This window comes from Pavona decussata, unplaced genomic scaffold (assembly GCF_977016875.1).
Source record: "Pavona decussata unplaced genomic scaffold, jaPavDecu1.1 SCAFFOLD_120, whole genome shotgun sequence".
NCBI classification, from domain to species: Eukaryota; Metazoa; Cnidaria; class Anthozoa; order Scleractinia; family Agariciidae; genus Pavona; species Pavona decussata.
In genome coordinates this window covers 516443-540974 of record NW_028145534.1, presented here as the reverse complement: position 1 = coordinate 540974, position 24532 = coordinate 516443, and the positions used below count along the sequence as shown (strand labels likewise).

At 36.9% G+C, this 24532-nt stretch overlaps 2 protein-coding genes across 3 annotated transcripts in view; one reads left to right on the top strand and one right to left on the bottom strand.

Annotated features, from left to right (window-relative positions):
* LOC146469688 (integrator complex subunit 5-like) overlaps positions 1-11808 on the bottom strand; it is a 20844-nt gene extending 9036 nt beyond the window's left edge. The window contains exons 1-14 of one of the 2 annotated variants that reach the window (XM_085122997.1): positions 11676-11808; positions 10678-10882; positions 10196-10317; positions 9913-9964; positions 9065-9167; positions 7243-7338; positions 6574-6763; positions 5634-5766; positions 4914-4977; positions 4360-4460; positions 3437-3495; positions 2774-2949; positions 1931-2039; positions 836-955 (exon numbers count right to left, since the gene is read on the bottom strand). In XM_085122997.1, coding sequence (XP_084979123.1) covers positions 836-955; positions 1931-2039; positions 2774-2949; positions 3437-3495; positions 4360-4460; positions 4914-4977; positions 5634-5766; positions 6574-6763; positions 7243-7338; positions 9065-9167; positions 9913-9964; positions 10196-10317; positions 10678-10882; positions 11676-11705 — 1560 coding nt within the window. In that variant the 5' untranslated portion in view covers positions 11706-11808. The remainder of the gene's footprint in view (positions 1-835; positions 956-1930; positions 2040-2773; positions 2950-3436; positions 3496-4359; positions 4461-4913; positions 4978-5633; positions 5767-6573; positions 6764-7242; positions 7339-9064; positions 9168-9912; positions 9965-10195; positions 10318-10677; positions 10883-11675) is intronic. The other variant, XM_085122998.1, reaches the window with a different exon arrangement.
* On the top strand, positions 11809-24532 carry LOC146469687 (mitoguardin 1-like). The gene is made up of 13 exons (XM_085122999.1): positions 11809-12108; positions 13830-13967; positions 14772-14849; positions 15737-16083; positions 16261-16352; positions 17284-17352; positions 17691-17763; positions 18160-18246; positions 18918-19016; positions 19731-19865; positions 20383-20436; positions 21394-21510; positions 24068-24532. Exons 1-13 carry the CDS (start codon positions 11931-11933, stop codon positions 24290-24292), a joined length of 1692 nt encoding a protein of 563 aa, XP_084979125.1. The 5' UTR covers positions 11809-11930; the 3' UTR covers positions 24293-24532.

Below are 24532 nucleotides of genomic sequence, written 5' to 3'. Positions count from 1 at the left end.
TTTGGCCTTGATCGTCCACAAACCACAATAGATTTTGAAATGTGTTGGAGCAACTGACCAATAGAAACGTTCCTGCTAAGATATTCAGCTGTAGTGAGAACGTTAAAACAAAGGATTGTGAACGGTCGCAGCCCCTCGAAAATAAATTGGAGCACCATTGTTGTCAACTTTAAAGATGGCAAAGTTTCATCACCAGTCTTTCATGATGAGAGGCGAAATTAAAATCGTGATTGGCTATTTGTTATAACAGTTACAACAAAAAAAACAAAAATAAAATAAAATGATATACATGTACACGTATCGTTTATGTATTAAAGTGTTTGGATGGTTGACGGAAATTCAGGTCCCAATTATTACTTTTCATAAACAAAGAACGATTGAACAATGAACAATGAACTTGGCTAAAACAGGCAAAAGTACATGTAGACTGGTTTATGTATTAACGATGAGTGCATGGTATTTAAGAGCGGACCTCGAGACATTGCAGCACTGGTCAGCGGTAGATTCCCCCTAGAACATGCAATGTTTGGGGTGGTCCTTGGGGCTTTCAGGGGCTTTCAGGGGCTTGATCAAGATTCATGTTTTGTGTGTTTGGCAAGCCACGTTGCTGATCTTTGCGCGCGGAGGTATGTATGGGCACGGTAAGTATTCTACTGACTGACTGTCAGTGTGACGGTGCTAGGTGGTTGGTGCTCACAAGGTTGCCATGGTTACCTCCATTGTGGTCGCCCCTTCTACACTTTTGGCTCAACCTCCCTTCTTGGCACCAGTTCCCAAGCTCATCAATTGTCGATGATGTTAATTTCCCATTATGAAGAATATGAAACTCAAGTACCTGAATCGAGCTGGATGCAGCAGGAGATTTGGCGCTTGAAAGACAAGTTTTTACAACATCATCCAAGAGCTGAGTATAGTACAGCTCCAGTTCATGGTACAGCTGGACAAAAAGATCAAGCTACAAACAAGACAACAGTTTACAGCTCAATAGTATAATAATATTATTATGAAAGCTTATTAAACGCTGGACCATTGGATAATGCAGTTCCAGAGTGTTCATTGGCTTAGTGGCCACCATCTTCCAGGGTCTTCCTTGCAAAATGAAATCAGGGACATCTAGGAATATTTTTTGGTTGTTTTTAACAAAACATGTATGCTACTCGTGCTTGTTGGATATAGGATGATTATAGTCAACTTGGCACTACACATCTCGTTGGCTATCTATCATCTCATATCCAGCATGGAATAATTGTTTTAAAATTATGGCATTGACAAGGAGTTAATAGTAACAGATGAGAAGTCTTGGGGTGAGGTAGAGTTGACTTGAATGAGTGACCGACAAGGGTCAAGGTCACCTAGGGGTGAGGTGGCAATTTGTTTTGTTAATTGCCCATACAACATCCTTTTGGCTCACATTTTTATGACAGCCAAACTTTTCATCTAGAGTAAGAATATCTTGATAATTGAAAGGAATAAATATAAAAAATGGGACAAGTCTAACTACTGCTTTCATAACATTTTGAACTCTTTTCTTGTAAGATCTTCAAGCAAACAACATACTGTTACATGCTTGCCTCCTGTGAGGAGGCACGATGCGCTTCACGTAAAATAAGGGTCTGCTTGCCGGCAGTCTAGTCACTGCTAAGTTCAGGTTATATCTCAGCCTCAGGTAAGCAAAAACAAACAAACAAATGAACACTAACTTTAACAAAACACAGGGCATGAGGATCCTTTTATAATAAATTCATACAATGTAGGTTTAGTTTGCAGTGCAATTAAAGTTCATGGCAGTCACCTAAACATAAAGTTTCAACTCAATAACAGCACTGACCCCTACATTCAGTATTCTGAATTCAATGGTTATTTTCCAATTTCCACCAAATTGGATGGATAATTATTATTAATAAAGTACAAGTTTATATTCAAAGCTTACAGTGTTGGAATTTCTGCTATTCATCATGACTTGACAGAGAATCCCTGCAGCTGAGGTTCGTCCACTGTGTATAGCTATTATAACCAGCAATCGAAAAATGCTGGAGACCCTGTTAAAGGCAACAATAAGACCATAATATTCAGGTACAGGAGATGCAAGATGATGAAGGCCCTATAAGTTTGTAAACTGTTAAATTTGAATGAGCAGAATCCACAAAATGTGTTGATCTGCATTGGCGTACAATGTAAATGACTAATGGATTGAAATGTTTTCATTAAACATCAGTGCTTCCAACAGAAAATGCATACTGCTTTTTAAAGTCTGTAATGCTTTTATAATAATAATAATAATAATAATAATAATAATAATAATAATAATAATAATAATAATAATAATAATGATGATAATGATGATGATGATGATGATGATGATAATGATGATGATGATGATGATGGGATAATACAGTCATTTCTGTGGCACTAAAACCAAAAAACCTCTAAAATAAAAATTCAGCTCTACAGAAAAGTATAACCAATCTCTCAAGTTAGACGTCAGTGCTTGAATCTCCTCACTGATGCAGAACCACAGTTTCTTTAGAATTTAACTCCTCAACTCTTACATGTATGTGATTTAGTTACCATACATGTACATCTATCTTTACAGGTGCATCTTATGTAATAATTCATTTGACATGTCTGAGTGAAGTTTGTCCACATTTATTCCTCTGGGGAATGTTAAAGCCAAGGCCTCTTTCCATGCAGGTATTTAAAATAGTCAAGACTGGCCGTGGGTGTAATAATTTTAGCACTGATTAATTTTAATTAATACTAAAGCATCTCTTACTTGCTACCATTAGAAGCCAGCAGAGCCTTGCACAAATGTTGTGAGTGACAGGTCATCGCTGTGAGAAAATCACTCTCAGTCTGGCTTGTGTCAACTTGTGATGATATGGGTGAGTTTTTGTAGAAGAGGCCATGTCTTTGAAGGGCAATCTCTTGAAGTCTGTTTAACAACAATCCCTGAAGAACAACATCTCTTTGAGATCCGTGCTTTTTAAAGGGACTATACCAACTTTATGTTGGAGCACAGAGACAAACTTTTATAATTTTTATGTACAACGAAACTTCATGAATGAGAACCAAAAACTAGTGGTCCACTTCAATTATTTTTAAGTGATGACTACTAACATCAACAAATCTGGATCCACCTGCTAATACAACAACAGCTCATTCCCTCATAAGGTAAGAAAAAATGAACGTTGATGACAAAATATAAAATTATCTTAGGTAAGGTGCAGGTGTGAGGGAGTGGAATAGATGGGGAGAGACAATAGCAGTTACTAGAGTAACCAGATGACAATTCTGTTTTTGGCAAAGATTTAGTAAACTTCATTTAAAGTTGATAAAATCACTGTTTTTTTCAAGGCTGCCAAATGACCTCCCTCAGTAACATGCTTGTAGATTATGTTGCACTATAATCAGTATTTTTTAGTTAAACTAATCTCACCATGGTAAGAACAAATGTTTTCTGCACTTCAGCTTGGGTGGTATCAACATTTACACAACCTACAACAGATAAAGATGATTGCTACTAACTGTACAATTAAAAAATATAATACAGTCAACTCTCTCGTAAGCGACCACCCTTGGTGCACGACAAAGTGGTCGCTTACGGGAGGTGGTCGCTTACGGGAAAGATCAATAAAATAAGCCTAATGCTGGACTGATAAATTAATTACCAAAAAATATTACCCTAGCAGCTAAAATTAGGCAAATAGAAACTAATTTATTTGATTTTTTCACATCTATTCATTCATCTGACGAAACTTTGTGTAACATTTTGGAACAGATCACTCTAACAAATTCCCATTTACCTACAGATCTAATTATAGTAATCTTCTCTGTCTGTAAACTGTCAGTTGCCCGGGGTAGCGTCATTAAAAAGTGAACTTTTGTTACTTCTGAGTAATTATTTACTCAGGTCATACGCGAATATGTTGGGTGGTCGCTTACCGGAAACAGAAAACAAAAGAATATGTCAAATTTCTGGCCTAAAAAGTGGTCGCGGTCTCTTAGAAATTTGAGTGGTGGTCGCTTACGAGAGAGCTCTTGAAAGTCAGTATTTAACTGAGAAACAAAACGGTTGTTTACGAAGTGGTCGCTTACGGGAGGTGGTCGCTAACGAGAAGTGGTCGCTTTGAGAGAGTTGACGGTATATATTTCTTTATTGAGTAAATTAATGCCACATGAGATTAATGATTGATATACATTGTACATGTACATGACTTGTACAACCTACTCATAATCCTGATCATTTTAGGCACATTGACCACCAAAATTTCTGCACTGGAAGAGATGGCTAATACAAGGTCCTTTATTTGCTAATTAGAATCTTCAACCTTATTTTGTTGTTCTAAAATTAATGGTCACCTCTACCTTCTGATTCCTGACAGTTTTTAAGAAGAAACTGGAAAATTTCAAGGGCTCCTTCACCGGTATTTTTGATGACATCAACAACTGAAGACACCAAGCTGTGGAATGAAATCAAGAGCAAAGTTTTATGGACTTTTCGAGTGTACCCTCTATTATAACACAAAGCAATAAGCAAAAACATTTGGCAGAACACAACTATGTATTTCAACTGTCCTCCATGGTGGGCAAGCACATGTTTTTCAGTCATGCGCACAACACTAGATGCATATACAATACCCTCGTGAACCCCCCCCCCCCCAACCAGGCTAAAACTTTAACCCCACCTCCCTGTCCACTTGACACACCACTCCCAGATGACTTCTAAAATGTGCAAAGCTGTATGACAAGGAGCAAAACAGCAAGACACAAATATTATGTTCTTTTACTCTGAGAAAAGTGTTTACCGTGCTTTTCTTCCAGTGATCTGAAAATTCCCAATTTAGATTTTTGAACAATTGCCAAGCATAATGTCTGTATTTGTTCATTATGAAAAAAAAAAAAGTCTACTCTACCTCATTTTCTTTTCTCCTCTTTTCTTTGACTGCTCAAGCAACTGAACAAGAACTTCTGGCGTCACTGCATTTAGACATAAAAAAAAATTTTACAAGATTTGCTTTAACTTAAAATAAACTTTTAAAAAGACAGGACATCATATGGCATATATAAAATCTGTATAACGATGTTTTATTTCTGATTCATATAGCATTTTAGTACGACCTTTTAACTATTACTGGTAATGTTTTTCTTGTTAATTTTTATTTTTTTTATGTAGAAAATTTCCATTTATACAGGGTAAAGGTAAGGACACACTGGGAGCATTAGAGTGGCCCTCACAGCTGAAGCTTAACTGATCAGTTTCTGCAGCATGAAGCAACTAGGAGCATTGCTACCTCCCCCCACCCACCCATCCTGGATGGGATGCTAATCCATCACAAGGTTTAATACCCAGTAGCATGGTGGCAGTAGTCATTTACATGTAAAAATAATACCTGGGTGAAGAGAGACAATGTGGCGCAAATTTCTTGTCTAAGAAAACAACACATCAATGAAAAGACCAACCTACCCTCCGATAAAAAAAAACAGCGTTAACGATTGCACCACCGCGCCTCCACAAGGACCCCACTGAAAACTGCTTTTCGTGACAAGGGCTTCACTGATCTTTTTTTGTTAGTTTTAGTAACAAAGTAACAGCACAAGGAAAATGGAACATAAAACCAACAGATTCCACTTACAGAAATCAAAGAACTCTTTTATAGTCCCCTTTAGTAAATTGGGTGATAAAGTGGCAACATGCAGAAGAAATGGAAGAGTAGCCAACTGCTCCTCTGCTTCAAGAGTGGACTTTGAAGAACTTGAAATACTTTCCTTGAAGCAACAGCACAAAATAATTATTAGTTTGCAACACACAAAACAAAAATATATTTTTTATTATTAATAATTTATTGACATTGAAAGAGTTGTTAAGTGATTGGCTACAAAATCCAAATTGCTCCAAATAAGCTCTGTTATATGACATGCATGTACAGACTGGATCCATATCGTGTATTAGTACATGCATATGTGTATAATTTATCAAACAAGCAGATATTGCTTTTGGCACACTCTGATTGGCTATATATTAAACCAATGCAAACTCCAGATAAATTATTTTCAATTCCTGGCATTGTCCAGTGTTTCTGATCCTTCCAAATCCAATTTCTTTTTGAGCTTATGATACCAACTATGCCTTTGCTTTTAATTTTCCCTAGGAACGTAAGGTTTCTTACCCCTCCAACTATGACTCTACTTATGATTCTGCCACTGGTGTGAAACAGCCCTTATCACTTGTTCTATAATATGACACAATAGTCCTAAAGTGATGACGTCACAAAAATTAAATAAAATTTATTTATGAAATTATGGGATTTGTTAGCATATTTCAGAAAGAGACAAAAATTAGAAGGATTTGATTGGAGTCATCGGGGCATAACAGAGCTAATATCTTGCCCCCAAATTGCATAAGATGCTGATATTTGGCAAGTGGGCATTTTTCATCACGGTCTTTCCAAATATACTAACAAATCCCATAATTTCAAAAATTCAAATATTTGTAACGTCACACCTTAGGACTCTATGACCTTGCATGGCAGCCAAGGTAGGTTAATACAGTTGATACAGATGAACTTTACTTACATGAAATAAAGCCAGTAGATTGCTCTTGATCTCCTGAGAATGCTGAAGGGAGAGGTAAGTAAGGACTTGTACCATGGTAGGGGTCATGACAGATGCATCACCACCCCCACCCCCAAGGGAATAGCTTGCTGTGTACTCCTTCAGTGCTGTGGAGAGCAACTTGGGAATGAAAACCTCATGAAAATGAGACCTGCAAACAGAGCAGGATAAAGAGGAATCAAAATTAAATTATTACATGTACAGTATGTTTTGAAAGTGACAAAATCAACAGGTGATCCAGATTTGCTGATTCATATTGCAGTTTATCCTCCATTTTCTTTTGGGCTCTTTTATCACCATACAGGTCAAACAAGAACATTAAAACATGGTTGCTCGTCACACTGAGCCTAAGAAATTATGATTCACTACTAATTTGTCAAGAAAAAGGATGGTTAAAGTCAAACCAATAAGCTACATTGATTTTGTTTGTCATTTACATGTAAATGCTGCTATTTGAAAGCTTGCTCCCTCACAAATTATGTGGTGAGAAGTGTTTGAACATACTAACTGAGGTCAAATACTGTAGTTTAAAGTACAAATTGACCTGCAATTTTTCAGTTTACTTAGTAACAGGTTCATTTCAAAAGGCTGGTATCTTCATCTTGTACCAATGATATATACAGTACATACCCAATATGAGCGACAACCCAGTCCAGATGAGGTGAGCTGTTCATAGCTATTTGGAGAAGACACTGCACACACACATCAGCCTGGCCACGAGCAACTCTATTGGAAAACAATGGTCACAATGTAATGCTTGATAACATTGACATCCTAACTGCTTTATGTCCCAGCTAACACCTTCAATACATGCTCATTTTAAAATGGGTTATTCCAGAAAAAATCCACACCCCCCCCCCCCGACGGATGGGGTCGTTTTTTAATCCCCCCCTCTCACCTGGATTTCCTGAAGCACAAGCCCCCCCTCCTGTCTGGATTTCCAAAACAAAAGACCCCCCCTTCCGCCTGGATTTCCGGAAAAAAATATTAGGCTTAAATTTAATTTATTTTTAATATAAAATACGCACAATCACGTCTAGAAGATGTTCTTTTTTAATTTCTAAAGCTTCTGCTAATATTAAAAACTCTATCGCGTGGAACTAAAAAAAGAAACAAAAGAAACAAAATATTTCTATTATTTTCAGGGTCTGAGAGCGCTGAAGTGTCACGGAACTAAACGTCCAAATCGCGTGAACTATCGGTCGAAATGACTCCTGCAGAAGTCTTTCTTAAGTTCAACCCCCCCTCCCGCCTGGATTTCCCTCCCTCCGGTGAGAATTTCCAGAATCCCATCCGTCGGGGAGGTGTGGATTTTTTCTGGAATAACCCAATGCATTTAAATTTACTGATTTTGAAAAACAATTATTTTAAAGTAATCAAACGATATACAGTGTATATAGAGGTCGCTATTCTTGGTTTTCATGTGACGTCACCAAATTCTACAATTCAAAACTGGGAGGCCTACAAAATTTTTACCTTCATTCAAGGAAAGATTACCTAAAAATATGTCTGTTCACGATTTCTTAGCTCGATGTCGTGCTTCCTTTTGAAAATAGAACAGTTTCAATTTCCGAGTTTCCATCAAGCGTGACATCAGGAGGACGGTCGTGACAGAGCTTTTCCGTATCTTAAAAATGACTCTTCGGGTGATTTTCAGCATTCTAAACAATTTAAGTTTGAGGAGAAATATTAATCTAAACATTCGAAAATTCACAATGGCAAGCAAACATCTTTCTGGCAAAAGTGAACTCCAGATGTTTTTTCCTATTTCCGGCCGCCATGTTTGTGCCCCTCAGAGGGACACAAACATGGCGTCTCCATACTAAGCTCTATAAATTTATGTGGAACACTTTGTCAAATAACTCGAGTACAGAATACCGCACAGACCTAACGCTTGGACAGATACCTTATTTATTTATCATCTATAACACGTCAATTTCTTGACTTCATTCATGGAATGGTTTCGATTTTTTTTTTTCAATGACGTGACAGTGAAAACTGAGAATTATTAAATCATCTGCTTTAAATAATGCCTTTCAAGGGAAATGGAGATTTATGTACAGTGTACATGTGCTTTTGGGCTAAAGATGACTTCTCGGTTACATGTAGTTGTACAGGTGCAACAGTCAACTCATGCTGTAATGGACACCTTTGTGACCACAACAATTTGGTATCTGCAAAAGAGAAAGTCCTAAATATTGAACAGGGTTTGTTGTCAGTTATTCTTATTTGTTGTAACATTAACTCCAGTCTGTAATATACAGACTATATGTATCGTAAGGACTGCAGTACATGTAGCTGTAGGTTCTCTGCCGCTGGGACTTCATCTTCGTGCCCCACTTGTTAACAATATTACTAATAGACCCTGGAAATAATAAATTATTTTAAAGTATTTCCTAAAAGTAACAAAAAAAGGGGAGGGTATACAGTAGAATGGACAGTTTTAACCTACAATTTTGCACTGCAGTGGATTGCAATATCCATTAATCTTTGAACAGCAGGAAATAACATCCATTTATGAAGACCCTCACTAAGTGACATGGTGATACTGACTCCTAGAAAAAACAACAACAAATAAATGAACAAAACATTCAAGACACATTATATTGCTTGAAGTATTAAATGTTCTCAAGGATTATTAATTAATTTTAAGAAGTGTTAATTTTCTCAAGGATCTTTTACACTGTATTTCAATCTGTAGTACAAGGTTTTCTTAACAAAATTACAACAAGAGACTTCTACACTATGAAATAGTGCATAGTAAGAAAAGTTTAAATTTGCTTCATATTTACTGCTAATGACAGTAAATTGCCTGCCTATGCTGACTGATGTTAAAAAGACCTGTCAAATATTAAAACACAAAATGATCGTGAAATAGTGTCCCGAATACTTGTTGAGGAACAAATGGTACTATTAATATTAAAACTATGATAACATACCGAGTCAATATTTTACTAACTGGGACCATTTCAAGAACAAGCATCATTTGGGTTACTCGCTATTTATGCAAAACTTCTTCTGATGCTATAACTAGTTTTATTGTCCACAAAGAAAATTTATTGTTAAGTTATACCACTCAGTAACTAGAGATTCCTGCAACTCTGAAGTGACCGCTCATATATTTATGCTGACAAAAAAGCACATTTTTTTTAGATTTTGATTGAAAAAAGTAATCAAAACTTAATTAACTTGTAAGTAAACAATAATTTTATTATATTGACATGTTGATATTTGGTGAAAATCAGTCATGAGAATTGTCAAAGTTTATAATTAAATTATTTTTAAGCCAGACAACTGTACCTCTTCTTCCATTATTTCTTGTGACAACTTGCCCAAGAAGATTTAATGACCACTGCAAAATATCATGGATAAAATACATACAACATCACTAAAGCTGTATTTTACAGATACCACTGTACTTATAAAAATGAATAAGTCTGAGTAGTACATGTAGTTTTATTATAATAGTCAAGGTAATTAATTATATATTACGCTTCTTAGACAAACAGCTTTTAAAAATTCTTTTGTTTCCAGACAATACAGTCTGCAGACAATGCTTCATGTATTCTGCATGATGTATTACCTGGCAAATAAGCGGAGCCCAGGCTGTGGGATTATTATCAACAAATTTGCGAACGACTTCACTGACATTCTGAAGTGCTGATGATAACTCTGGATCCAGGGCATCGGGATGGCCTGTGATACCTGCCAAAAATAAATGTCTCGTAAAAAAGCATGCTGGAACGTCAAGCCAGGATGGTTAAGCATCACAAACTGCCCTAAACCCCAAGACTCTTCAAGTTAAGAAACGCTTCCTTTCTCTGATCTTAAGCAGCTTTTGGATGATTGAGTTTACATAAAAAATAATGAAAATTGTGTCCATGGGGTAACCTTATTTTAATAAATTATTAATGTTCACAGATGGCATATAAATAAAGAAAGCAAAAAAGTGAAACCGCAGAGTGCAGGACAATGATAGCTTTACAAAACAAGGGAAAACTTGTGTGGGTTTAAATCATGGGAAAAAAATAATTATGATTTGACAATAATAAAAATAAAACTTACCAGATAATGCCTGTCTTTCTAACTCTACAACATATTTCTGAACAGCTTCATGAAACACATCACAGAGCTGCTCTAAGACAGCGTGCCTGGCACATGGGAGGGAATGTAGCAACACAATGGCACACTGTGTCTTCTCCACATTTGATAATACTTGGCCTGATTCATCTGTGCCACTCAAAAATGACTGCAATTGTATCTTTAAATTCTAGATTTATAATAAGAGGAAAAAGCTTAAATTATTGATTTGCCTGATTGCATATCTGTCGCACCTTTTCCCTGACTCACTCCCCCTCCCAACACACACACTGCTTGTACACCACCACCCCCTCCCTCCCCCTCCACCCCTATAAGGCCTCAACCAAACCTGGCAAGGAAACGTGAAATTTACATTTTTGTTTTCTTGAAACATAGATGAGAATAGTACACAATAATTCTGGCATCTGATGCTAATGCAAAACTACTCAATTTTACTGAGAAACTGAAAAGTGGAAAACCGAAAGTGGCAAATGTAAAATAAACACGGTCACATGGTTATTTCTGTCGTTTACCGTTTGGCACAAACGTAATTCTAAGTCTCTTTATTGACTCCTTAAACTGGGTACGCCCTCGAGGTAAAATGCATTCCACCTCTTTGAATTTTCAAATTCCAGGCATGAGTAAAAGTTCTATATTATGAACATGAGCTAATCCTCCATCCCCAGACAATCCCCGACTGTATATGATATATTAACTCCATGTTACGCCTAGGAATGGTACATGTACAGGTACAGCGCAAATGGACACGAAACTACGATAAGCTTATCAATGAATGAACGAAGGGCAGGCATGCATCATACACGTAAACCACTGATGTTTGAAGCAAACGAACTGCAAAAACTAGGACAAATTCTAACCTAAATGGGCAAATGTTAGCTCTAGTGTATCAATGTGAGCTTTACTGAAACAGATTTAACTGTTTACACCCCCTTTTAAACAGCTGAAAACATTATTTATCCCACCTTCGACTCTTCCGACAACTTGTCCGCCATTTTTCCACTTTCGGCTAGTGCCCAGTCCCTTCCCTCTGTGAAGTATTACCGCATGCTAACAGAAGGCTCATGTTTCATCAGCTGAACCAGTGAACAGTGAACGGTGCAATAATTGCAAAAGTACATGTACCTTCCGAATATGCTGAAAATTTGATTGTTTTATGAGCGTTTTGCAGCAAGATGTGAATGAGAAAGATGTGATTCAGCATCCATTGCAGCAAAATTATGTTCCGTTCTTCGCGAGTGCTACAAATCACTGCGTTGCTTGCGTTGTCTTTCGGCGCTGGGACTGTTCTCTACCTTGCAGCGCGATATTTGAGAAGAAAGCGCCGCGAACCCTCAACAGGGAAGAGCTCCTCTTATAATGACCGTCCCTTGAGAAGAAAGAGAACTGCTACTTCAGGTAAGATTTACGAACTTCTTCGATGTTTACCCCTTGCATAAGCTACAGGAGAAAACATGCAGAAACGAAGTTCCCAAAACTTGACCATATGTAAGCTCACATGAATTATCGAATTATTGAGTCCTCAATCAATTATGCGTATTTAAGACTGAACTTTGAACGTCTACACGTTTGCATTGGTTTTATTCTGAAAGCAATATAGTTTTAACTACCTTAAAATTGAGTAATTAAACTTAAATTTCCGTAACTAAGCTTATATTTTAAAGTGTTTACAGACAGAATATCAAGTTTGTTGTAAGAACAACATGCTTGTACATGAACAGTGGAAATTCAACATTGTACACATTAAGTTTGTTGTTTTATGTAAAATAGATTTGATATTGACTGTGATTTAATTTAGATGTTGGGCAAAACAGATATTTGTTGTTAAATTATGCCAAATGTCCAGGTTCAGTATGGTTGCTGTGGGAGCAGGTTCTATCATTAAAATATTTGCTTGTAATTGTTTACAGCAGAACTGCTGGTGGCACTGAGATAAATTACAGTGCCATGCATTTAAATAAAAGGAATAATAAGCTGGGTGAACCTCTGACAAAATTTATGAACCTATAGTCCAGACCAGGTTAGACTCAGGCCTTTGAAGTTTCAAATTTCATTTACATACAATTAACTCTCAAAATATCAACAGTCGAAGTTTAAGCTCTTATCTCAGTGTACCTGTCTGAGGTTGCCAGTGACCACAAAGTATATCTTTTATTTGAATTTATTATGATGGAAATTTCAATGATGCTGTATATACTGACAAAATCTTCACAGTTTCATGGATGCAAAATTGGTGTACAAGAAGAGATCAACTACACATGAGTTAGGAAAGATTTATTTCTCTGCAGAACTTTTTGTTTCTATGAAGAATCTGGGAACCTTAATTTAAATTGATATGACAGAATTTTTTTCTCCTTGATCAGATCTTCATGTTGTTCTTGAATATATGAAAATGAAAAAAATTTCCCTATCAATTTTTCTTCCTCAGGTTTCATATAATTTTATGTATTAAAACATAAAATTTAACTTCCAGTATTGTGATATAATACCATGCAAGACTGGAGACTGGGGATAGTAGGGCTGTGAGTCAATGCAAGATCGCTAGTTTAGCAGTTTCTCTCTTCCTCACTGGTTTTTCATGTGCAGAGGAAGAAAAACTGTGTGGACATTGAATCATGACTGGGAATTTTGAAATGCGTGTTTCTCAGGAATCGTACATAGCACTTAAGATGGTATTTCCCTTCTGCAGCTATAAGGTCAACACAAAACCGCTACGAACCGCCACGCTTAAATGCCACTACAAAGCGGTGCTGCTGCGCATGCGCTTCCTACCAAAAACCGCTGACCGCCCAATGAATGCCAGCTTCTCTTTGTTGTTAACTTAGTTAAATTGCATTTAACTGCATTTTATGGACACCCGCTTAATACAGGCACTCGTTATTATGGCTAGTTTTCTTGGTCCCACTCCGGCATACATTATCCTTAAAATTGACCTGCTTTGAATACACTGACACTGTGTAATGTACACACTTTTTCTGGTCCCGACAGTGTCCATGATAACGAGGGTTTGACTGTAAAAGTATGAGTGCATAAAGAGTGCCATAAGGTACAATTATTATTTAGCTCACATGTAATAATATATCCATGGGTAACTATTACTTTGCTGTTTAAACATACAGGTAGCTCAAGAGTTTCTGTTGGTGAATCATCCAGACCAAAGGGTGCCAGCTTAGAACAGGAACTTATTTTCCGACGCCATGCATCAAGTGTTAGATCTCAAACAGGAAACATGGATGACGTTGTTATAACTGTGAATGGTAAACATTTTAAGTTTATTTATAAATTTAATAATTAAATTTGCTCAGTAATTTCTTGTGTAAAGATCAATCATTTCCATTTCACAGTACAATACACAGCCATGAACTCTTGTAATTAAAAGGCACATTAATTTTGGGTATTCCTTGGCAAAACATTTTACTTTCGTGGCAGTTCCCTGTGTCCATAAAAAAAATTCTCATGGTTGCAAAAAGTACTGGCTACCAGTGAAAATTGCCACCTACTTCTCTATCTTGGCCGGCTACTCTGCTTGGCAATTCTTTGCATAGCAATGATATATCAGCAATTTTCTTTGTTTAGCCAGCTAGTTACTTGCAAAAAGGCAACTGTCTTCTTTAGGATGGGTGATTCCAGAAAATATCCCGATACCCTATCATCAGTGACATCAACTCGCAGTTTGACACTCCTGTCCCTCAAATAATAATTGCTGAAGTGATGCAATGTGGGAATAAATTTATATTTACTGAACTGAACTGAACTGAACTGAGCACTTTATTTAAACACGATGGAGTATTCAGCAGAGCTGGTGGGCTCGTGTACTTACAGATAAAATACATGTAAAAGTAAATAGAAATTAATAAGTATTAACATCAGATCACAAATCTAAAAATATGTTTAGGGAATGAGGAGAACATGAGCAGATTACGTTAGTATTTTTGGGAAGGTTTGCATGGTCGATGAAGGCTTTAGATCAAGAAACTGATCTTTTCCAGAGTCACGTATTGTTTATTTTAATAGGTTTTAATAGCCTCTCTAAGAATATTATTTTATCGTGTGCAACACAGATGGTAGGATTTCTGAAGACAGTGCTGTTGACCTAATCACAGATGAAGAGGAGATCATAGAGGAACTCATTAAGAGAGGTACAGCTGTATGATAACTCACTTTCCACTTTTTTTCTTACACTGTGCTTAACTTATTAGTTTTAAGATTTTGTAGTACATATTTTATGACATTTTCCGTACATTATTAGCTTGTGGGGATTTTATCTTAAAATTTTAAATGTACTAGTTTACAGTGTATAACAGAAACTGAACTTCATGTATCTTCTGTTAATATGCATATCGTTGGGTAACAAATTAGTTGACATGTGTAGTATAAGGTGACTGCTGAAGAAGCCAATCTGTGACAGAAAGGGTCTCTAAAAGTATGGGGAAGGGATGACTGCAACTGTTTTGTTTGCCTTGCAACCTTCAAGAGGCTAATGGCAGAGAGATGTCGGAACCACTTGACCCTGTCCTGAGCAATTTGTGTGCAGTTATCAGGGCTGATTCAAAGCCAAGAGCTCACATGCACATAATTGCATGTTTGATTTAATTCTGTCAATAATTATAATTTAATCAACACCTTTAAAAATCTTATAACAGGTACAGTGTATAAACTTTGCTGTTATTATAAGATTGAAGCTATCACTGGTTTTTGGATAAACTTATATTAATAAAGGTGATAAAAACAGCAACTTGCTATCAGTTAAATATTGGTTGATTGAGGCAAAGTAAAAATAATTTTTAGTTTGTCTCGATCAATCAATTATTGTTTGAGAAAGCGGGATTTTGAGATAAACAGTAACAAAAATGAGTACTGACTTTCTGTTTGAAATTAAGTAAGACGTTGTTAGTAGTCACTGTTTTGAGATGGTGAGAGGTTCAAGATACACTATAGCAAGCTGTTTTTACAGCCATACAGTATACATGTAACTGGATTCAGTTATAGTTTGTTCTCTGACTGCCTTCCACTGTATCACCTGTAGGTGTGGAAAGCTTTGAAATGGCACTAGAACACTGGTATGAAGCTGCAGATTATGTGATGACACGACAAGCGCAGAGTAGTTCTCAGGATGAGAACTTGTTTTTCATTTTTGAAGCTGATGCAAAACTCAATGCTTTGATTGGTAGCTCTAGAAAACTGCGAAGAGTTATTGAACAGTATGATCTTGTTGTGACATCATTGCCACGCACACCCAGTAATATGTTGACATGGATTGATGACGAGAGTCTGCAGGAACAGTTACAGCTGGAGATGAACCAAGGACTGGATGAAGATAATTCATCTGACACAGAGTCATTTGTATCGGCATCTGATAATGCACAGTTAGAGGTGACATATGTCATATGTGGTGGAACATGTGTGTTTATTTTGTTAGTTTTACTTAATTTACTTTTGTTTGTTCTCAATTTATGTCGACAGGTAATGAATCTGGTCAAATTATAAAGGAATTATAAGAATTAAACTGTCTTTTGTTTTGCTTATTTTTTTTTTGGTTTTGTTTTGTAGTTTGATGATAGCGCTGATGAGAGGCTTGTGAATGAATCACACAAACTAAAGTTGTTTAGAGAAGCTGTACTGAACACAGCTGGCAGTCACAGGTTGGTATTGGCTCTAAATAAATTTCTCCTTAGACAAGACACTACACAGTCATGTGCAGCACATTGGGTAGTTTGGGTAGTCTGGCAAATGAGTAAGGAAATTTTTAACCAAATATAAGGGGTGGTGCAGTGGTGAAAGAATTAGCTCCCATTCAGTAGGCTAATTGTTACAACCAATATTTGTTAACACTATGATATATAACACTACAGTAACTACACCATATGTGGCTATACCTTGAAAAATTGCAAATTGTTTGAACCGAGGAGCCACATCATACAGTAAGTAGGTACATTGTAGATCAAATGATCCTTGGACTTAGTGTAAGTTTTGAGAAGGACTTTTGTTGCATGGTGATATGGACTGATTTTTTGGTATCAGTTTATGCCCTTGGATATTGATCTGATTGGTCATCAAAGTCATGATATTATTGGTTGTCTCTCAGTTTTGCTGTGATGTTATTGGCTATTGTCAGTAGAATTAGTGAATTAATTTTGTCTGCATTGTTTGCCTGCATCTCTCGTTGATGTTATCAAAAATTCAATAAACCACGTGTAATGACTCTATACTGTTGCATGTATGATTTTAGTTATTGCTTAAAGGGCCCTAGTCAGGCACCCCTTTGTTTTTGTTTATATTCAAGAGTTTGGCCATTATATTTTATTCGGAGCATGTCGAAATGAATTCATCACAGTGAAACTGTTAAAGATACATGTATTATGAAACATACTTTCAGGAACACAACTTACAGTAAAGCAATTAAGATTTTGCTTCACCATGCAATATCAATAATTTCGATGGCATCAAAAATGGCGGAGGCTGACAAGGGTCCTTTAACATTCACTTTTTTTTAGTGTACTAAGCTTCTGAGTTATGTCTTAGGTACAAACTTGCTCTTAAACATACATGTAAGTTTGCTTCATTTCTGTACAGCCACCTGGAATTTTATGTGTCAAGCTTGCAGTATTACATCCGTCATGGAATTCAATGCCGAAAGATAAGGTACATGCAAGGGAACGACTACAGTTCGTAATAAATATTTGTTCTTGACTTAATCTACTGTGTTGATTTGAAATTTCCAGCATCTTTGTGCTTGTGACATTGGCAGTTAGAGTATATTGATTTGTATTTGTAAATTTTTAGTTTACATTTTTCTCATCATCATCATTATCTCAATGTCCAAGGGCACTTTGCAGTCCTTATTGATATTGGTGTGCATTGTGTTGTAGATGTTGAAAAAATGTTAAATTAAACCTCTGACAGTATATTTATTCTCTGTCAATAAAAGCTTTACAGGATCATGCACTTTTAATTACTTATTTCTTTTTTTTATTGTTAAGAACAAGCATTGTAGGCTGTGAGAGTGACATGGAGTTCCTTGCAAAAGTACACTGCATTCGACAGGCATCAAAGGTTTGACAATAACGATTCAGGTTACTTTTTCACACCTACATAATTATGTAAGGCCAATAAATTCTTCTAAATATAAAGATTAAAATAGGACACAGCCATATAAATGAATATTTAATGACTACATTAATAAAAAGGGTTTATACATACATCTTACTTACACTGTACAGTGTATGCTTAAACCCCACCCTACATTCAGCTTAAAAGAATTATATGCTTTTTACCTGAGGGTGTATTCTTAAATATTCAACAAACAGAAAAAAAATCAATTTATTATAAGAGGACAGTGGGCATTCAGAATATATATATATATTTTTTTTGGCTTCATTGCATGTTAAAGTGCTGTTGAATTGCTTTGTCAATTTAATAAATTGTTTCCTCTTCCATTTGTTTTACAAGATGGTGTTTGCATCACCTGAAACTCGTCAGTGGTTTATTGACAGTGGTCGGCAAGCTGTTTCTGCTGTTGTTGAAAGTGCAGGCAAGGTAAAGTAAATAACTTCATTTGTAAATCTGCACATTTATACCTAAATAAGTTCATACTAATCAGCCAGACACAATTGGTGCAACATTGTTTTAGTTAGCTTTTCAATTTCACCCGCCACTGAAAATAAATATAATTTGTACAGTGTAGCATGCAACACTATGCAAATTGAAAGTAGAACTACTGTATGCATGCAATATGCACAATATGCTGAATATGTTGCACCATGTTTCCAAACCTTTATTAATTTTTGTTCTTTTTGAATAAATACATGTACATGCACATGTATCTGGATATTGAAGCATAATTGTAACAATTCTCTAAGTTAAACTTATTGCTTGTTGAGTTGTTACTGGAATCAAAAACATTGTATAGCACCGTAACCTTCCACTGTGCATGGTAGTAGCCTGAAATAATCTGACACAAATAGATTTCCTCAACAGGATATGAAAGCCATTCACTGGGTGTCCTACCTGTAAAATGTAAATTAAAGATTCTTGAAGTTTGTGAATGTTATTATTATGTTGTGTTCAGTAGCTGCCTTTGAAGTAAATAAGTTATAATTTGGGTAATGTTTGTGTCAAAGTGTGATACATGCAGACACGATGACATTAGTATCAAATGAATGTTAGAAATTACAAAGTATAACATTGATACACTGTACTTTTCACAGGACCCATGTGACTTTCAAGCTGCATTTGATGAATTAGTGGAGTACTCATCATTAACCGAAAACTGGAAGCAAATTAAGGAGGAGCTCACTGGCAGAGGGGTGCGACTATCATGATGTTGCAGATACACTGTATAAGATTTTAATTTTTATCAGACATGTTATGCTTGTCTCTGCCTGTAGTGTTGTGCTATCCATTCAGAGAATGGTCCTTTGCATGTGGAAAGAGTAAAATGATTTTCAAAAATGGCCTGGTTTGAGGCCCCAGAAATTTAAGAGCAGGTTAATTTCATGATAGTTTGACTTCTTGGAAAAATTTAAGATTTTAGTTTAGGGTTTAGGGACAATAATTATTTCTACATGTAGGTAAACAACAACTTCTGAAAACTGTCTTCTCTAATGTGAAATGATCTTGTTTGTGTACATATAATATAGCTTTCACTTTGACTTTGTTGTTGTTGGTCAAAAAGATGAATGTTTTGTTAAGTTGAGAATACATTCTAACTATTAAACAAAAATTCAACATTTTATTAAACGAAATGTTCTAAAATAGTGTATTGACCATGCAGCCCACATTTAGGGCTAAATGACATCTTCTTCAGTCCACTGCTTTGTGTCAGTACACAATGTGCGCCTCATCTCTAGAAATAAATATCTGAAATTATGACCTAACGTGCAGTCATGCACTAATAATGTTTGGCTGAAAACTGCTGTCCATAGCTGTACTTAAGAGTTAGTCTCTTCCCCTCATATTTTTGTGTTTGTGTGGTCATGCATCAAGTCTGTCTTGATCTATATGTACTATAATTGTTTCAGGTGACCCACCTGTCATTTTATGACGTACTGTTGGACTTTGTGCTGTTAGATGCTTTTGATGACCTAGAGACCCCACCCTACTCAGTAGCGACAGCTGTTCAAAACAGATGGCTGTCAGCACGGATCAAAGAGACTGTAAGTATCAGGGAAATTTTTAAGTTCCTCTAGGAGCAGAAGATGGCATTCGAGTCCTTTATTTTGATCAGACTTCTGTTTCTTGGAAATTCCATCCTAGTGTGTCACACAATCCACCAGCGTACAGTAGTTATGTAAAATACTTACATGTAGGGTTTGCACTGCATTGTCCTTTTCCAAGTCAGTCTCAAGTCAATAGGACATAATAAATAATTTCTAACTCTGCTGCTGTTACATGATGAGTTTGTTATAAGTGTTCCAATAGCTTGTCTCATTTGCATTGCCTTATTGCAATCAAGTTTGGAAGCAAAACAATTTTGTGCAGAAGTAGAAAAATGTTCAATATGACCCCAGCTCCACTTTTCACTGAATTAAAGAATTATTATAAGACGGAGGTCTACTCTTACCTATACAGATGACTTCCTAGTTTCCGATTTTACCATCAAATGGAGTTAAAGTGTTCATGCCTTGTCAATAGCACGTTATAATGTGTCTCATGTTGTGTCATCCTTGCCAGGCTCTTACGACAGCTATATGGGGTGTGCTAAAGGCCAAGGCCTCTTATCTCCAGGTAAGTACGTACAATACCTACAATTTGTTTTGAAATCCTACGACATCTTGAGGTGTTGTACATCATAATCATATCATAGGTAAGTTGTAGCTTTTATTTCAGTAGATAATTTGTATTGTAAACTGTTTTCAGCATGTTGCATGCAACAAAGTTGTGCCATCTAAAATCAGCCTTAACGATCTTCTGTATGTGGGGGGTGGTGTGGAATGCAAAAAAACATGGACTGTTAATGCAGTATATACAGTTTTAGGTCATTCATTTCCTCTCCTCCCCCTACTGTTAAGCTGCTGGAAAATTTAGCAAAATGTTGGTGTTAAGCTTCAGGGCCAGGTTGTTCAAAGCCCGATTAAGCTAATCCTGAGTTAAAGTGAATATTTCATTCGAGTTCAATAACTAATCAATAAAGATTTTTCCAAAAGATTTTTCTCCTTCAGTTTTGACTTAGACTTTTCTTTGGCATTAGCTTAATATTACATAATCGGGGATAAGCGTTAATCGGCTTTCAAACAACTGGGGCCTGATGAACTGGACCAGCATTCGCAGTAGTTCTTATACTCCTGGCCTATTGATGAGAACATGGCCTTATATTTTGCTATATTTAGGATTTGCAACGGCAGCGTTACAGTTAAGGTACTTGTTTAATTATTGTTGGAGGCAGCGTGGTCGAGTGGTTAGGGCGCCAGACTTGAAATCCGGAAGTCCCCGGTTCAAGTCCCGCTCTGACCGCTAGCTGGAGTTGTTTCTCGGTAGCCCCAAGTTCAACTCCTCGGCCGCGCTTGTAAATAGCCAGCTGGTCTGCCTCCTGCCAGTTGGGATTTTTACCCATGTTATTTTCAATTTAAATTATTTCTTTGTGCCGTTAATGCTCGGCCCCACTAGCACTTGTGCCATAAACACTGCCGAGGGTAAACAAAGGTTATTTATTTATTTTTTATTTTGTTACTTGTTTCCAATCAGGATCAGTATGGCTTTATGGCGCATTTCTATGTTGTTGCTCAGTATGTGTCCCCTGTTCTTGCTTGGGGATTTCTTGGAACAGATGAGGAACTCAAACAAGTCTGCGAGTATTTCAAGGTAATGCATGGCACTTGTAATATTTTCTTTATATTCCCAAACCTCGTTGATGGACATTCATTTGTCGGTACTTAGTGGCGAAAACCGCAGATATGAGTTAATGCAATGATTGAACTGTTGAATATACTGTTTATTTATTTATGTTACTCGTGATTACTATCAAAGTCTATCAATCACGGCTTCCTTTCTTTAGTGGCATTGTAAATGGTTTGAGCGCAGGCTTCATATCATAATTAAAGGGGAACTGTGTCACCTATTTTAGTGTCACTTTGAGTGGCCAAAAAACATATTTGAATCGGTGGAATCGTTAAAATAATGATTCATTTTTTTTTTTTTTTTTTTTTTACAATAACCCTACTAGTGGACAGAAACTAGTTTTAGCTATGTTTGGCTGCGGATGGCTGGGATGGAAATGGATTACAACTTGAAAATTTTGGCCAGTTTTTTCACGTTCTTCTTGTGTATTTTAGAGAAGGCGCTAAAAACCAATTATAGTTAGTTCTTCCTTGTAGAAATCCCTTAATATTTTCTTCCCGGTGTTCTAAGAGCAATATATCATGTTAGCAGAAAGGTTTTTCGTCAAATGTTAGAGTAGTTTTGACCAAAATACTGCCACATTGCCGTGACAGTGGCCCTGTAAGTCAGTTAATGACTGTTGGGTGAGCATAGTCAATAACTTGCGCTCAGGTTGTCAAAAAGTCAGTCAATGTCACTAACAACAGTTCTTCTCAGTTAGTTACACTCACCATGAATGGGAATTAAGGTCAATTAAGTTTCCCCCTGCTGCTATCCCGCCATCTTTTAGCTTTTTTGTTTTGTTTCTTTCGTTGTATAAATGGTTAAAGAATCATTAGACCATTAAGCTTGGTTTACACGTACGACGCAAGCATAAGCATAAGCACAAGCACAAGGATGTTTACACGTGCGACAAGCATAAGCATAACGTGACATACGCAAGCGCAGAAGCAGTCGAGATTTGATTCCAACATGGCGGAAAATGGCAACGCATGAGTAACTAGATTGTACGCTGACAACTTGTCACTGTTTTGCATTTTCCTTTCCTTGCGCTTATGCTTATGCTTGCGTCGTCCCGGTTTACACGTACGACGCAACGACGCAAGCATAAGCACAAACACAAGAGAATGGAAATCGCGCTTATGCTTGCGTCGCACCGGTTTACACGTAGGTTTCTTGTGCTTATGCTTGCGTCGTACGTGTAAACCAGGCTTTACAGTGCGACGCGCCTTACCGTGGCCACCCAACACTTTTTTTACAAGTTAGCCAGTCAGGATATCTTCCTCCTTGTTCATAAAATACAAATACGGCATTTATTCGAATAAACGCCGCGGCGTATATTAAATTTTTGGTACTTAAGATGCGGCGTTTATTTGAGGGCGGCGTTTAATGATATTTTTACTTGTCCTTGCGGCGTTTATTCGTGGGCGGCGTTTGTTCGAAGGAGGCGTTTATTCGAATAATTACGGTAGACATTGTTTCAATAATTCGTTGTTGTGTCACTTGCCTGTTGCTTTCCAACGAGGCGTGACCGTTAATCAAATAGGAGGAGGCAGCGTGGTCCAGTGGTAAGGGCGCCGGACTTGAAATCCGGAGGTCCCAGGTTCAAGCCCCGTCCTCGGCCACGCTTGTAAATAGCCAGCTGGTTTGCTTCCTGCCAGTTGGGATTTTTAACATGTTATGTTTGATTTGATTATTATTTGTTTCCTGTTATTTCTGAGTGGAATGCCTGTAAACTAGCTTTGGGTAGCTAAGTGCATTTCCACTATAAACGAAGCTTTTATTATTTTTTTTTTTTATTTATTCGCGTATCGTGATTGGCTAACTTGTAAAAAAAAGTTTGTTGCCTGGGTGGGCACGGTAAGGCGCGTCGCACTGTAAACCATTAAACCCGACATACTTTAACTGCGCTATAACTTGAGTAAAGGTAAATAAAATAGAATGCAAACCAACGTACCTCCAGTTTCGAGGCCAGGTTGTTCTGCTTCGTGGGTTGGGTCGCGGTTTTTAAAATGTGTACGCTAGCAGGGCTCAAGAGTAACGTTTTAGCTCACTAGCCACTGGCTAGTAACAGGTCTGGTTTTACTAGACAAAACAAACGTTTCATTCACATGTGGCGAGAAGCAGATTCTGCCATTTGTCACTTTCATTTGATAACAGGAGAATTTGACGAAGTGAATCGTTTGTTTCCTTTTGGTTGTTTCAACTCATCGTTTTAATCAAAGCAGTGAAGTTTATGAAATCTGCTGACATGTAGTCTGTTTTACTTAGTTTCACTTCTCTCGATTCGCGTAAATAATTTTCAATTCTGTCTGACCTTGCAGTGCCTTACAATTTTTACTAGCCAAAATGGCTAGTTAGAGCGCAAAACGTACTAGCCGAAACTGAATTTTAATATTCAGTGGCTAGTTGGCTAGCGTTAGTCTCGAGCCCCGGCTAGTACAGCGGTGGGTATTTTACATGTCACTTCTAAGGGTAGCTAACACATGGAAGTAATGACAAGAAGCCTTAGCTAATCGAGTTTGTGTTTATTTCACTTTAGAGTCACATCCTTGGCTATATCCAAGATTTGTTTGACTTTAACACGTCTGATTACTCATCAATGGAAAGCTTATGTGACTCCATCGTCAGACTAGCCAAGGAAAGAGGAGAACTCTTATTAAGAACTCGTGTTGATAAAACAGAGATGCTCGAAACCACCGATCCCGCTTTTGTTGATATGAAGAGCTTAACTACCCAAGAACTTCAAACAGTTGAACAATGTTGAAGAATTGCACTGTGAACTTCGGCGCGCTAATTTGGAGAGGTACACTTGTTTGCCAGGATTTCTTTTATGAAATACAGAGCTTGGTAGTCAAAGAACTTCAAAAAGTCAAAAAAGAAATTGTACAAGGAATACTTGATGAATCCTGGTAGTCACATTTTAATGTATTGTATCTATACGTTGGGCGGATAGTCCTAATTTACTGTGTACATAATTATAGATTTGGGGCTAAGCTCTCAAACG